Source organism: Microplitis demolitor, chromosome 1 (genome assembly GCF_026212275.2).
Source record: "Microplitis demolitor isolate Queensland-Clemson2020A chromosome 1, iyMicDemo2.1a, whole genome shotgun sequence".
NCBI classification, from domain to species: Eukaryota; Metazoa; Arthropoda; class Insecta; order Hymenoptera; family Braconidae; genus Microplitis; species Microplitis demolitor.
Genome location: NC_068545.1, coordinates 22,133,553 through 22,148,134, shown reverse-complemented (window position 1 = coordinate 22,148,134; position 14,582 = coordinate 22,133,553). Strand labels below are relative to the sequence as shown.

General features: G+C 31.0%; 2 protein-coding genes across 2 annotated transcripts; one reads left to right on the top strand and one right to left on the bottom strand.

Moving 5' to 3' along the window:
* The first annotated feature begins 4,916 nt into the window (after positions 1–4,916).
* Positions 4,917–5,711, top strand: LOC103580184 (cuticle protein 2-like). Its single transcript, XM_008561853.1, has 3 exons — positions 4,917–4,928; positions 5,028–5,338; positions 5,486–5,711. The coding sequence occupies exons 1-3, from the start codon at positions 4,917–4,919 to the stop codon at positions 5,709–5,711; spliced, it is 549 nt and encodes a 182-aa protein (XP_008560075.1).
* Positions 5,712–6,561: 850 nt separating this feature from the next.
* Positions 6,562–14,525, bottom strand: LOC103580186 (uncharacterized). The gene is made up of 8 exons (XM_008561855.2): positions 14,470–14,525; positions 13,829–14,392; positions 13,522–13,535; positions 11,667–11,754; positions 10,932–11,571; positions 10,707–10,870; positions 7,258–7,632; positions 6,562–6,852 (listed from the first exon to the last, which is right to left on the bottom strand). The coding sequence occupies exons 1-8, from the start codon at positions 14,479–14,481 to the stop codon at positions 6,562–6,564; spliced, it is 2,148 nt and encodes a 715-aa protein (XP_008560077.2). The 5' UTR covers positions 14,482–14,525.
* Between the last annotated feature and the right edge of the window lie 57 nt (positions 14,526–14,582).

The following is a 14,582-nucleotide window of genomic DNA, read 5'->3' as shown; positions in this document are numbered from 1 at the left end:
TAACTTCATTTGATTGAGTGGTTTTAGTTGTTGGAGCAGCGGCAATGGTAGTTGTGGTTGTTTTTACGACATTTGTTTCTGTGTTTTTATTGGTTGCTGATTTTTGTTGTTCGTTTGATTTTTGGTAAATACAAGCAATTAATTTATCAATTACCTTGTTGACATCAACTTTGACAGAAGTAACTTCTGATGTTTCTTGAGTTTTATGTGTTTCATCCTCGAATGGAACTGGAATTTCTGGTGCAGCGGTTGTTGGCTTTGGTTTTTCAGTTGGTGGATTCCTTATGGAACCTAATATTTTATCAAGAACACGCCTCATGTAATTTATATCATCTAAGGTAAAAGTGGCTTTTGAGTTTTGAATGTTCACTGCTGACGCTTGAGTTTCAGCTGATTCATCAACACATGGATCCGAAATTTGGGGTACAGCGATTGTTTTTTCTTGTTGAACCGTTGTTATGGTGCTGGGGTTGCGGAAGAAAAACATGTAACCATTTACATTGCCTTGGTTTAAAACTTTATGTGAATTCTGGAGGGCTACTTTAGATGTTTGTTCTGCTGATTTTACGGTACATGGATCATAATATACGGGTGCGCCGGTTGTCGGTGTCAGCGAATTGGCATCTACACAAGGTACCTGTTGAGCATTTGAGTCTGGCTTATGTTGTGTCATTAGCATGAGGTTGTTGACGCCCGTGAGCTTCGGTTGAAATTCAGTTGGCCAGTGGGGTGGCTGATAACCCCATTGTCCATGGCTTTCGCCCAATAAACTTGCTAGTAAAGCAGCGGATATAATCTGAAAATTAAATGAATATTAATTGGAAAAATTTTTCATTAAAATATAATTGATATTTTATTTTATACACAGTCATGAGAATCAATTGAAATATAATAAGAACTGTCACTATTGATCGTCATTAAAATTAGTTTTAAAAAAAAAATTTTTTTAATATTTTTAATTGGTCACTCACTAAATACACAAGAGTATTTTTTAATTTTTTACTTTTAATTAATTACAAATAAATTAAAAATATTATTTATGTAAAAATTATTATTTGAAAAAATTGATTTACTAAAAAATGTAAATTAGTAAAATTTATTATTTATTTAGTCATAAATTTTTTATTTTTGGCAACTGTTTATTTATTAATTAATTAATCTAATAAATATTAATGAATAATTAATGAAAATGTAACAAAAAGTATTATTAATATTGGAAGTAAATTATTTAAAAAATTAAATGAAAAAAAAAAATTTACTCATGAAAATTTACAGCAAAATCAAAATTTGTTAATTTTTTTTTTAAATTAAATTGATCAATTTATAAATAATTGAAAAAAAAATTTGTTAAAATAAATAAAAAAATTTAAATAAAAAATAAAAATAAATTTGAATAAAAATAAATATGAAAAAAAAATATTTAAAACTTACCAAGAAGTTCATGGTGCTCGTCGTCGCAACTCAATGATGCTCATGAAAAAAAATCGTATTATATACCCTATAGATAACACGAGTCTGATAAATAAACTCCTCAAAGGCAATAGTGGCTCATCTTCTGTCTGTCCGTTGCAGTAATCGTTTTTTAAATTTTCAAAAATTATTTCTCCTAACGCCTAATGACCATACTTTGCTTATCGATCTTTCTTCATCGCATGCGATAAAGTGACAATGTCAGAAATATAGAAATATATTTGTTATTAAAGAATAAAAAAAAAAATTATCATTAACATAAGCGTTAAAATAATTATCGAAATAACAAATTATGAAATAAACTAGCTAGTTTTCAAATTCCTCGTGTCAATCATCGGTCTCATGATCAAAATTTAATCAATTTTCTAGTTATTCTTACTTGTGAAATAAACAAGATAATTAAAATGTTTGTTATTTTAAATAAATTATAGATTCAAATATTCATAGGAGAGAGTCGGGCAGAATGTGAATTTCAGAAAAATTATGCACTTTTTTCAATCTGGAATTTTTATGTTGGAGTGCTCTCATAAAATACCAAAGTACAATTTAAAAAAAAAAATTAGAATTAAATGTGAAAGTCAAATTTAAAAAAACGAATGTGAACATAGCAGACATCAGACAAAATTAAAAATATTAATAAGTAGAGTAAATAATTTAAAAAATAAGATTAATAAAAAATGCACTCATTAATTTCAAAATTTTCTTAACGCGCATTTTTTTTGAAATTTTATTTTATTAATTATTTACTATATTTATTAATAATTAAAAATTGGTCTGATGTCTGCTACATTGACTCATTAAAAAAAAATCAAAATTTCTAAATTTAAAAAAAAATTTTACTTAAAACTCATAAAAAATGAAAAAATTGCATGCATCGTCTTGAGTTATCAATGAAACATTTTTCAGTTTTTAATTCACTAATTTAGTTAAACAATTAAAATTTAAGTAAAATAAACTACTGAAGAAATCTTAATATTTACAAAAATTTAAACATGGTGGCCACATTTCTGAAAAACCTGAAAATCCTGGAAATGTCAGGGAATTAAAATATAATGGAAAAGTCAGGGAATTTCATTACAAAATTGGAAAATTTTTACTTTCTTTTTTTTTTGACTGAAAAAATCCGATTAGTTATTGATTAAATTGACTTATACCATTTTATTTTAAATTAAATAAATATTTCCAATGATTAAATATTACTCCTCTTAGTCAGTGAATTTTCGAATTGTTTGACTGGAATACCTGGAAAAGTCAGGTAATTTAAATCTCAAAAATCTGTGGCCGCCATGTTAAATTAAGAGCTCAATTTTCATGAAATTTTTTAAATGATTTTAAATAATAAATAAAAAAAACTGTTGCTGCATAATGACACAGCTTATTATCACTTAATACATATGTATCTATATATCTATATGAGAAATCGATTTGGTAAATACACTTGAGTATCGAGTCAAGTGTTTAAAATTAATAGAATTAACCAATCCACAAAATTATATAATAAATTTTTTTCTTTACTAACAATATCCACGTACTCTTTCATAACAAAGTAAACCTAAATTTAATATCGATTGGTTCTCTTAAGATCAATAATATTGTTTTTTATCTTACGACATCTCCGATTCAATTTAAATACTACGAAATCAGTGATAAAAAAATGATTATTTTATTAATTTCGTTATCGATTATCTATAAGTTATTAGAGAAAATAAAAAATGATAATAAATCATATTGTAAATAAATAATAAATAGCAGTACATAATAAAAATAAATACATTATCATGGCAGATACACGGAGAAAAAATTATAGTAACTGTTCCTAGTACGTTTATGAGATATCATCCCATACCGTTATGGTAATGATTACTTGGGATTATGGGATATTGACCCATACTTTCTGGGAAAAGTTTCCATAAGTATGGGAACAATTCCTATCATTATGGTAACAGTTCCCATATCGCATGTGAAAGAATCATGGTAATGATTACCATACTCATAGGAATAGTTCCCATAAGCAAATAGGAACCAATTCTATAACCACATTGTAACGGTTCCTATAATATTATGGTAACCATTCCCATAATATTATAGTAACCATTACCATAATTCCACAAGAACTATTCCGATACCATATGGGAATTATACCCATAATTATAGGAATGATTACCATAATATATATGGGTGCCGTTCCTATAATCAACATTTGAAAAAAACCGGTTACCATGCAGTATAAGAACCATTCCTATAATATATTGTAACTGTTACCATAATTTTCTCTCCGTGTAGTTACGCGCGTTTTTCCGATCGACGAACCAGGACGCAGTCACAATATTACAATAAAAATATTTCAACATAATTAACAATTGCGACAATTTATTTAACTTCTCAACACTCAGATTGTTATTAGGAATTCAAAAAAATATAACCGCTCTTTTATACTATTTATTATATAATTACTTCGATAAAAAATTACAATTGATAATGAATAAAACAAAAATAGAGTAAAAAAAAATGTTAAATAAAACCTTGATTAAACCTCTCACTTCTTTCTTTACTTTTTCTTCGCTCAAGGTCATTTTACCTCTACAATTACAATTACAATTACACATATCATAAAATTAACGACTGCTATCTCACCTCTGCATCATGAAATTCTTTAAGTTCATTTATGATAATTACTAAAATAAACATTACTCATATTATTATAATTTCACTACTATTTCATTTTTTAATAATCATTAGTATTATTATCAGACTAAATATTTCTGAAAATTATAATGTCGCTTTTCATGATAATAATAATTATGTCGCTCAGCCGCGAGCAAATATTTCAAACCCATCAATCAACTTCTAATAATAACGCGGATCGAATCCGGAGTAAACGCGGAGCAGATGACTATTTATTCTCCTCGGGGTAAAATTTACTCCGAATTGGATTGAATGCGGATTTAAATAAAATCCAGATCATTATAAAATGACTCCGCTGAAAAAACAAACTCTCTATTTACTCTGTATGCGGAGTAATTTTAAAAAAAAACTCGAAAACCCCGAGTGAAGGAGTGAATTGAAATTTAAATGAAATCACAGTTTTTTAAAAGTGTAAGTAAAATAAAATCAGAAAGAATGTAGACAAGTCCGTAATCCGCCGCGTAAGATATTAAAATAGTCGTAAGGCGTTAATATGAAGCGGATACAAAAATTATGATAAATAAAAAAGTAAAACCCGATGACCACGAGGTTACCTACGTGCCCTGAGTTAAATGTTACAGGTAAGGGTAGGGCTTAGGAAGGAGAGCATTGTATTAATCCGCTGGGTGTGTCAACTAGTCAGTACCAATCCGAGGAGGTGGGGCAGCCGTTAGATAGATGCGAATCTCTATAAATTGAAAGATCTAAGCTCCGAGAAGGCATCGACGCAGTTCCAGTGTCTTATTGACTCTCCATCAAACATGTTTCAATTGGTACGTACTCAGAACCGTTGTCTGCCAACTGAGTGATAGTTTTGCTTATATAAAATACTAATTTTTTATTTTAATTAATATTTATTAAATTTTTTGCAGACAGTCTTAGTGAGTTTGTTGAGTGTCGCTTTGGCGTCACCGCAATGGTACCCAGGAGCACATGCAGGATATCATGGAGGAGCTCATGGTTACGCACATGGTGCTGCTGCACCTTTGGGACCCGACGGTCGGGTAGTTGATACTCCGGAAGTCGCGGCAACAAAAGCTGCTCATTTGGCAGCTTTAGCTGAGGCATCTGCTCGTGCACCCCAAGGACCTGCTGACTACGACCACCATGACGGAGCTTACCATGACGCATGGAACGCACCCAATCCCGCCTATGCCCCAGCTCACTTGGGACCACGGTACCAGTACGCTTTTAAAATCATTTCATTGCTTTATCAGAACTTACAAGAACAACCATCCAGCAATCATGGACTTTATTTTTTATCTTAACTTTTCCTGTCATTCAAAAATTATCAATACCAACTAATTTATTTTTTTTTTTAATTTTTTAGTGGACCACCAGCACCTTTGGGACCAGACGGCCGTGTAGTAGACACACCGGAAGTCCAGGCTGCCAAAGCCCATCACTTTGCTCTGTTCAACGCAGCAGCTCAAGCCGCCCCAGCAGGTCCAGCTCATGCTCACGCTCCAGCATATCCAGCTCACGCGGACTATGACTCAGGTGCTTACAATCCCGCATGGGATTCTCCTGCTTGGAATACTCATTCTCACTACTAATTAATTAATCAACTTGTCCATCAGTTTGATAACTGACTTGTTGATTAAATAATTAACTACCGAAACTTAACTTACGGACAACGAAACTCGATGGATTTTTTATTGACTGTTTTCTTTTGATATATTTAGAGATCCTACCTCACTGAAAGTGAACCACATCCACTTTCTAAATATTTCGATCTTTTGCTCATCTAATTATAATACCTAACATATCTATATATCGTTTTTTATATGGACAAAAAATTGAGCGCTGCCAAAATTGATGCATTTATAACACTAAGAAAAGTGATAACTTTGTTATGTAAAATTGATGTTTTATATTTTTATGTTTTTTTTTTTATAAATTTTTATTAAAGTAAACAAACAATAAATAAATTATTACTTGTTAAACATGAGTTATTTATTATTTACTTAACTTTAAGTATCATTACGCGGTTAAGGTGAAAATGATTGCTCGAGAAATCCGATCGGCTGATAATGAATTTATTTACTTATTTTTTAACTACAGGTCATTAATGTTGTTCTAACACACGAGTGCAACCGGTTTTGATTTATGTATAGCTAACTGTTTAATAGACGTGTCGACAAGGCCGTAACTGTTCAAGCATGTTAAATAATTCATTTATATGAAAGAAAGAGGAAGTAAGTATATAAATCCTTCCGTAATCTATTTTCTTTCCTTCTTTTTCTTCTCTGAAATTTTTCCCACTAAAATTCTATTCTAGGATTCCATGTATATAAAAAAACACAATTTTACTCAATACTTTGATTTACAAGACTCATTATTACAATGAATTATTAATTAAAAATGTCGATTACAGTATTTAAAAAAAAATGTAAATAAAAAAAATTATTCACGGTTTTTTCCGTCATATTTTGAATACTCGTCGTTTCCAACAAGTGTCTTTGCGTGGTGGTAAGCATACAGATGAGCATCTCGTGCCTTTGCAACTTCCGGTGTGTCGATAACTTGACCGTCAGGTGCAAGAGGTGCCGGTGGCCCGTGATAAACAATCGGTACATGATAACTCATGGCAGGTACTTTGGGTTCATTATGATGATAATGATTATCTTGAGAACTGGCTGCTAGAGCTTTCGCACGTTCCAATGCTGCTAAATGTGCTGCTTTAGCGTGCGCAACCTTGTAAATTTAAATTAAATTAAATTAAATAATAAATAAACGCTACGGCTGCCCAATTTAAAAATTCCCACAGTAATGGAAAATTTTACAAAATTGATTTTTTAGTATTTTTAGTTACAGTAAAAAATTCACAGAAAAAAATTTATTTCTTGGCGCAAAAAATTTTTACACGCCCCCAGAAATTTAAAAAAATTATAAATTGTAAATAAAAATTTTCTTCGGGCAATAAAAATTTTTTTTAGTCTTCAGAAAAACTTTGTCTTCAATTCATAATGAAAAATATTTCTTGCGCCAAAAAATGATTTTTTTTGTGTGGAGCCTTGAGAACATAATTCAAATTATATTTTTGCCAGTGACTGTGTTTTGAAATTGGTCAGCCGGCTATTTAAAATAAATTAAATTTACCTCTTCTGTATCAATAACCCGGCCGTCATGTCCCAGTGGTGCTGGTGGTCCATGATAAACAGGAAAATGTTCTTTATGATGATGATGGTGATCACTATCACCACCATCACCACCACCACCACCACTAATTTCATTAGTTTCTATTTCTACTTCATCCTTTTCTTTGTAAGCGTCTGTCCATTCATCCAGATGAGACGCAACTTTAGCAGCCACACGAGCATACGCCGCGAAATGCGCGGCCTTTGCATGAGCGACCTCCGGGGTATCTATAACTTTGCCGTCTTTAGAAAGTGGTGCGGGTGGTCCTTGATAAGCATACAATAAATTGTAAGTTGCTTTGGCTATCGTTAATTCAATGGTCAATAGAAGTACTACCTGTTAACAAAAATCGATTAGTTATCAATTAATAAATAAATTAATAATTTAAAAAATTTTTTAACACTTACAAGTAACTTCATGCCGACTATCGTTAATTAAAACCAAGAAACAGTGATAGTGAAATGACTTTGTGAGAATGCACCGTAGGAATTATTGGCGATGCTTTTATATCGTCTTGTCAGTAGCCACTGGTCGATGGTGATCCATGTATGGGCTAACGCCACACCCCCATCAGTACTCTAATTACCTGTCTATCTATTTTAATTAATATTTAACTGGTTATTTTTCACGTGCATAGACATTGCGATCACGTCAGTACTCATTAGTACTCGCTTATTACTACAGTAAAAAAAAAAAAAAAAAAATGAGTAATTTTTATTTCGTGATAAGAGTTAACAGTTACTGGTTATATATTTAAAATGTGAGCTAATATATTATATATTTATTTTAATTATATAATTATTTGTATTGCGCAAAATTAGCATGCATATGATATTTATGATTGACGGATGGGAAAATAAATATGGCATTTGTTTTAACTAATGAGTAGTTTTGTAAATCTATAAAGACGTTGCATTTGATCTTATTGTTTACTATTTTAGTTTGGCTCGAGATTTAATCCGGGCTGCTCGCGATTGTTAGCGTGGAGGTAGAGGGTCTTGACCTTTTATTATTTTATATAGAGGCTTAAATGAACGTCGAGTTTAAACAACAAATCATGAGGCTCAGATTCAGACTCCGACTCGTACTCTGGCCTCTATTATGGTTTCTAGTTTTGCATGCACTATAAACCAGTGAACTAGTCTACTGTTTTATGTTGTGAAGTACAAAGTATAATGTAAATTTAAAACTCTTTTATAGTTATGCATTTATTCACTTTACTTTAGATTCTCAACTTTGTAATATACATTTAAGTACGTTTGCTTGAGTTTGCTGGCGTACCTTCTCACGTCCTCACCGAATGACCTATGTCGCAATCACCAATTCTCTATCTTCCAACGTATCATCTTTTCTTCTCATATTGTATGCATGTATGTATATAGTTATTATTAATCTTATATTTTAAATTTTAATTAACTAATCAATATAAAAAATAATTATACGAAAAATTATTTATGGCGAGCAAATTAAAAATTTTTTGAAAGTTGGCAGTTAAAAAAAATAATTTATCTTACTAATATTTGTTTTACTACACTGTAAAAAGTCGGGAGTGAATTCAGAGTAATTACGGAGTTTATTTAAATTTAAATTCATTCCGTCACTTGGAGTAAATATCGAATTTGTCTTTTCAGATGAGTGATTTGAATTTTTATTAGATCTGTCTTCACTCCAATTCAGATTAACTCCAGCAAAGAGTTAATTTTACTCTGAGGATTAAATAAAAAAAGTCATCCGCTCCGAGTTTACTTCGAATTCACTCTGCATTTAATCCGCGTTACTTCGGAAATTCTTTTACAGAGTATTAAACTTTAAAATATCTTAATAATTATTTATATTTAATCTTTGTCATTTAAATAAAATATATCGATAGAAAATTTTTACATATTACAGCAATAATTACAATCGAGTACCTATTATTAGCTCAGTTGAATTAATATAAAATACATTTTTTAAATTTTCTTACTGTTAAAGTTTTTTAAAGTTAAAATTTAAATATCAATATTAATAATTTACTATTTACTAATTATTAGAATTTTTAAATTTTGGTCGTGGACTAAATTACCCTGTAGTAAAATATTGGACAGTAAGACTAAATATCGGAGGAATTTAATTTTATATAATTTAAAAAAAATAATTTCAACAGAGAAAGAAAATTAATATAAAGTAAAGAAAAGCGTAACTTGTTATCAATAATTATAGTATACAGAAAATAAAAGTTAACATAAAGTAGTAAAAAGCGTAACTTATTATCAATAATTAGTAATCAGAAAATTAAATGTTAATATACAGTTGTAAAAAGTGGAATTTATTATTAATGATAAGTATTATCGTGTCTTTAACATACAGTAGAATAATATTTTTAGGTTTAAATTTATAATTAAATAGTCAAAGTAAACAAAATTTCAAATTTTGATATAAATCTTTATAATTTAAAAAAAAATTGAGATTTTAATTTTAAGTCTCGATTTTTTCCATAAATATGATAATATGTTGGTGTAAGTATTTGTCTTATTAAATAATAATCGATTTTTAACGAGCACTTATCAGTGTAAAGAAAATAGTGAGAAAACTTATCAGGCGTTTAGTTTTACTAATAAAAAAAAAACTAAATACTCATAATCGTTATTACGCGTTGAGGCATTTATTTTAATCAGGCATTTTTGTAGCTAATTAATTATCAGTTATAAATTATATTTATTTTAAGTAGATAACAAATTGTGGGTATTAATAAGTGCGGTAAAAAAAAAATATTTATTGAATAATTGTTACGTGATTATTATTGCCAAGGTTTATGCTAGAGTTAACATAATTGTTTACAGCTCAACCGCAACAGAATTTTAAAGCAACACTACTTTCTTTCTTTGTTATTTATATATATTTATATATGATATAATGCATTTATTTTATATCGACACAATCTTAATGCTCGTGATTATATTTTTTGTTTTTGCATTTGTAAATAAATTTTTTTTTCTTAATTATTCGTATTACTACATAACAACAATAATAATAATAATAATAATAATAATAATAAAAATAAAAATTACACAAAATTTTTTTGGTTGAATGAATTAAAAAAAAAATTCCGTCATGGCTTAAGAATAATTTTACTATATGTAAATATATAAACAAGTAGGTCATGTTACTAATAATTTTGATTGATATCATTGATAACAATAATAAAATTAAATCATTTTTATTATTTTTTTTTAAAAAGTTTTTTATGAGAAAAAAAAAATTTGGGCTTGGAAAAAAATTTTTTTTTTTAATTTGTATGGAATATTGGTAGTAAATAATTGACAAAAAGTAATAAAATATATTGTAGAAAAAAGACAAAAATTTATTGGCCTAAATTATGTACACGGCGAGAGTATTAATTAATATATAAATTTTGATGACAAAAGAATTTAGTAAGATCCTAAAAGCTGTTGAGATTGATATAATTTAGATTGGTAAGTTGGTTGGGGTTGTTGGTAACCACTTTTTCCATAGGGAGAGTAAGCTTGTGGTGCTTGGTTGTAAAGTGTTGGGTTGTATTGAACTGGAGCTGGTCCGGCGGGTCCTGCATGGAATCCTGGTCAATTAAAAAAAAAAATAAATAAATAATATAGAGTTATAATAAAATATATAAATACCTTGCTCATCAAAATTATCTCCGGCGTTTTTGTAAGCTCTGGCTTCAGCGTCAGCGAGTTCAGCCAATCTCGTGGCTTTAAGAGCGGCGACTTCGGGAGTGTCAAGAACAGTACCGTCTTCAGCTAAAGGAGCAGGCTGGAAGTGAGGCTTGTGGGCTACGGGACCGGAGAAATGGTGGGCTGGTTGGTGAGAAAAGCTAGTGGGTTCTTGTGCGTAATGGGGTTCGGAAGCGCGTGAGTAGTGGGGCTCGGAGACTGGTGATGAGTAATGAGAGGCCGATAATCGGTAACTGGGAAGAGCCGCGGGTGCATGGACTGGTGCAGGTGCATGGACTGGCACGGGTGCGTGATGGACAGGAGCTACTGGAGCCGGTGAAGAATAGTGACGATGAACTGGGTACGATTCTGGTAGTTCTTTTTCTTGAGAAGCAGCAGCACGTGCAGCAGCCTTTGCAAATTCAGCGAAATGTGCAGCTTTAGCTTGAGCGACTTCTGGTGTATCAATAACATTTCCATCATGTCCAACTGGTGCCGGTGGTGCAAAATGTTGGCTGTGAGCTAGTTGAGGCTGGTGAGCAAATTCTTGTGGTCCAAAGTCTTGGTATCCTGCCTTACAGGTCACTGCCATTGCCAGCACAATCTTAAATTAATCAAAAAAAAAAAATAAATAATTTAATTAATTAATTTACTTGGGTAAATTTTTAGTTTTTTTTTTGTTTTTATTTATAAACATACCAAATATTTCGACATGATGATTGATATTGATATTGGTAAAAGTCTCGTGTGTATTTTAAGCGCTGCTGGTACTCCAGTACTCGCTGTCCTCACGCCTTAAGCTGCGTTGGGTTAGTCTTCCTGGTGAATGTGCTGGCATCGACTTATATAGTTGTCTCTCGTGTGGTTTTTCTCCCCGCTACTTTACAGTTTCCCCCTCGGTACCAAGGCGATGACGAAGGTGAAAAGGAACAGGGCAACTAGTGTAAGTGACTTAGTACCAAGAGGCTGAGAGTACTCAGGGATCGGTTATATATGTGATATATATACATATAAATATATATTTATAATACATTAAACAAGATAAAAGATAGTGGTGGTGATGGCCACGCCCGTTCACTCGACACTGCTTTTGTCATGTGGATTCAAGGATCGGTACCATGACCTTGACATTTGAAAGAAGAAACCCTCGATCGGGCAATGCCACCTCTGGTCATCTCAAGTGTCCTTTATATGTAATTTATTTTACTTTATATTATATTTTTTGAATAAATTAGTTTGACTGATTGGAAATTTTTATTTTTTAAAATTAAAAGACATTGATTGGTGTTAGATAACTCGAGTTAGCTCAGTCGAAGACAAGAAAGTGATATCGATGTTGAAACATATTTGATCTTGTCCTGTCAGAAGAACGTGACATAGCTCATTCTATGAATAAAAAAGTATTCTATAGGTGGGAGTGAAAAATAACTGTCGGTGATAGAATCAACAGATAATCTCTCGATGACCTGCTGCTGTTGCTGCTACACCAGGCTTGACAAATGGATCATGACACTATGAGAGTCGTGGCTACTGCGTCTTGCACCACACACCGAGTCAATTAGGTCGCCACACCACCATGTAGATCCGTTGTTATGTCCTTGGCTATAAAAAACTGCCTCTAATACTCGGCTACGGAATCTTATTATTTATTAATAAATAAATATCTAAACTCCTACTATTTTATTATGTAATTTTAATTTTATTCAAATATGCAATGCGTCTAAATTTATTTTTATTTTAATATTGTTACCTTTAAATTACTTGTTATTTTTAACGAGTTCATTTATTTAACGAGGGCTTATTAGATTTAATTATCAAAAATAATTCGTTATTTTTTCGCTTAATTAATTTGCATTAATTGCTTGTTATAAATATATATGTAATTCAATCTGCAAGTAAATATCCACATTTATATACATTTTTTTTAATTATATTTATATATAATATTTTGTAAATTAATTGCAAGAAATTTTATTAATTTAGACGGCGGATTTTTTTGAATGAAAAATTAAAATATTGTGACATTTAAAATGTAAAAAATATTTTTGAATTTTTTTTTTTTTTATAAGTGATAGAAAAAAAATAAATAAATATGATAAAAAAATGTGATAAGTCTAGCAATTTTTTTTTTATTTAATAACCAACTGTACACTGAAATAAACCGGAAGTGAATTCGGAATGATTACGGATTTCATTTAAATCCGAATTCACTCTGTCACTCGGAATCCCGTACACGGAAAAAATTTTCTGTTGCTGCAACAGGATTTTTTCCTGTAGTTGAAACATGACTGCCTTTTGTTGCAGCAACAGGAAATTTTTTTCCGTGTAATTTAAAAAAAAATCACTCCGCATACGGAGTAAATTCGGAGTTTGTTTTTTCAGCGGAGTAATCTGAATTTTATTTAAATCTGCATTCACTCTGATTCGGAGTTTTACAATTAAAATAAACTCCCCTTCAGAGTAAATTTCACTCCGGGGGGATTAAATCAATAAACAGTCATCCACTCCGCATTCACTCCGCAAATTTTTGGCAGTATATTACTAAATAAATAACTTGGACTTTTTGTACTGTATTATAAAATATTTAGATCGCAAAATATTTCTATTAGAACTAATTATTTTATTTCTTAATTTTTTTTCACTGATTGTTTAACATTAATTAGAAAATTGGCAAATTGGCAAAAAAATGAAAATTAACATCCAGTGAAGCGGCGAAAATATTTCTAGTAGTTATAATAAAAGGTAAAAGTTAAATAAATAAAATAAATTAAAATTAAAATTTTTTATTGACAGTGAAAAATATTTTTATTGATTGTACATGATAAAATAATAAATTTAAAATTTTAAATATAATAATGGACAAATGGTGATGGAGCGATGTAAGAGTAAGTAGAAACAGGAATAAATGCCGAGTTTTTAATTCCTTCTGAAGCATGATTGAGTCTTTCATTGAAGTGAGCGGCTGCGTGTTCAGCTCTCGCGAGCGCGACCTCAGGAGTCTCAAGCACCCTGCCGTCCAAACCGATCGGCGCACCAGGTTGAAGTTTCGCGAGTTTGTAAGTCAGCAAATTCGTATCAGCGCTACCGGCCTCGAGTTGTTCGTTGATGTGAGCGGCTGCGTGTTCCGCTTTGGCGAACGCTACTTCCGGTGTGTCGACAACACGACCATCCGCGCCGATGGGAGCTCCTCCAGACAAGTCAATTTTAGCTACTGGAACTTGAACAGAACCAGCTGCTCCATGACTGAGTCTTTCGTTTATATGAGCAGCCGCATGTTCAGCCTTAGCTAGAGCAACTTCCGGTGTGTCGACCACTTTGCCATCAAAACCGATCGGTGCTCCAGCTCTCAATTCAACAAACCCAGGGCTTAGGAATAACGCCGATGGTTTCGCCACCGCGACTCCAATCAGAGACAAAATCAAAATCTGTATAAATAAAAATTAATTATTTTAAAATGGTAATTTTTTTTTTGTTTTTAAATTCACATATTTAAATATCTTACTATTTTATTCATGGCTATCAAGCTATTCTCTGCGCTGCTGAAGATATTCAGTACTCGCTAAGACAACTGGTCCAGAATTTTACCTCCAACTCTTTATATACTATCGCGTACCT

Bases quoted from the DNA above. Each gene is read 5' to 3' on its own strand.
- LOC103580184 (XM_008561853.1), top strand. The intron at 5,339-5,485 runs GTACGCTTTTAA...TTAATTTTTTAG, and splicing joins CACTTGGGACCACGGTACCA to TGGACCACCAGCACCTTTGG.
- LOC103580186 (XM_008561855.2), bottom strand. The intron at 10,871-10,931 runs GTATTTATATAT...TTAATTGACCAG, and splicing joins AGATAATTTTGATGAGCAAG to GATTCCATGCAGGACCCGCC. The intron at 7,633-10,706 runs TAAATTCTTTTG...TTTTGTTAACAG, and splicing joins AACAGCTTTTAGGATCTTAC to GTAGTACTTCTATTGACCAT.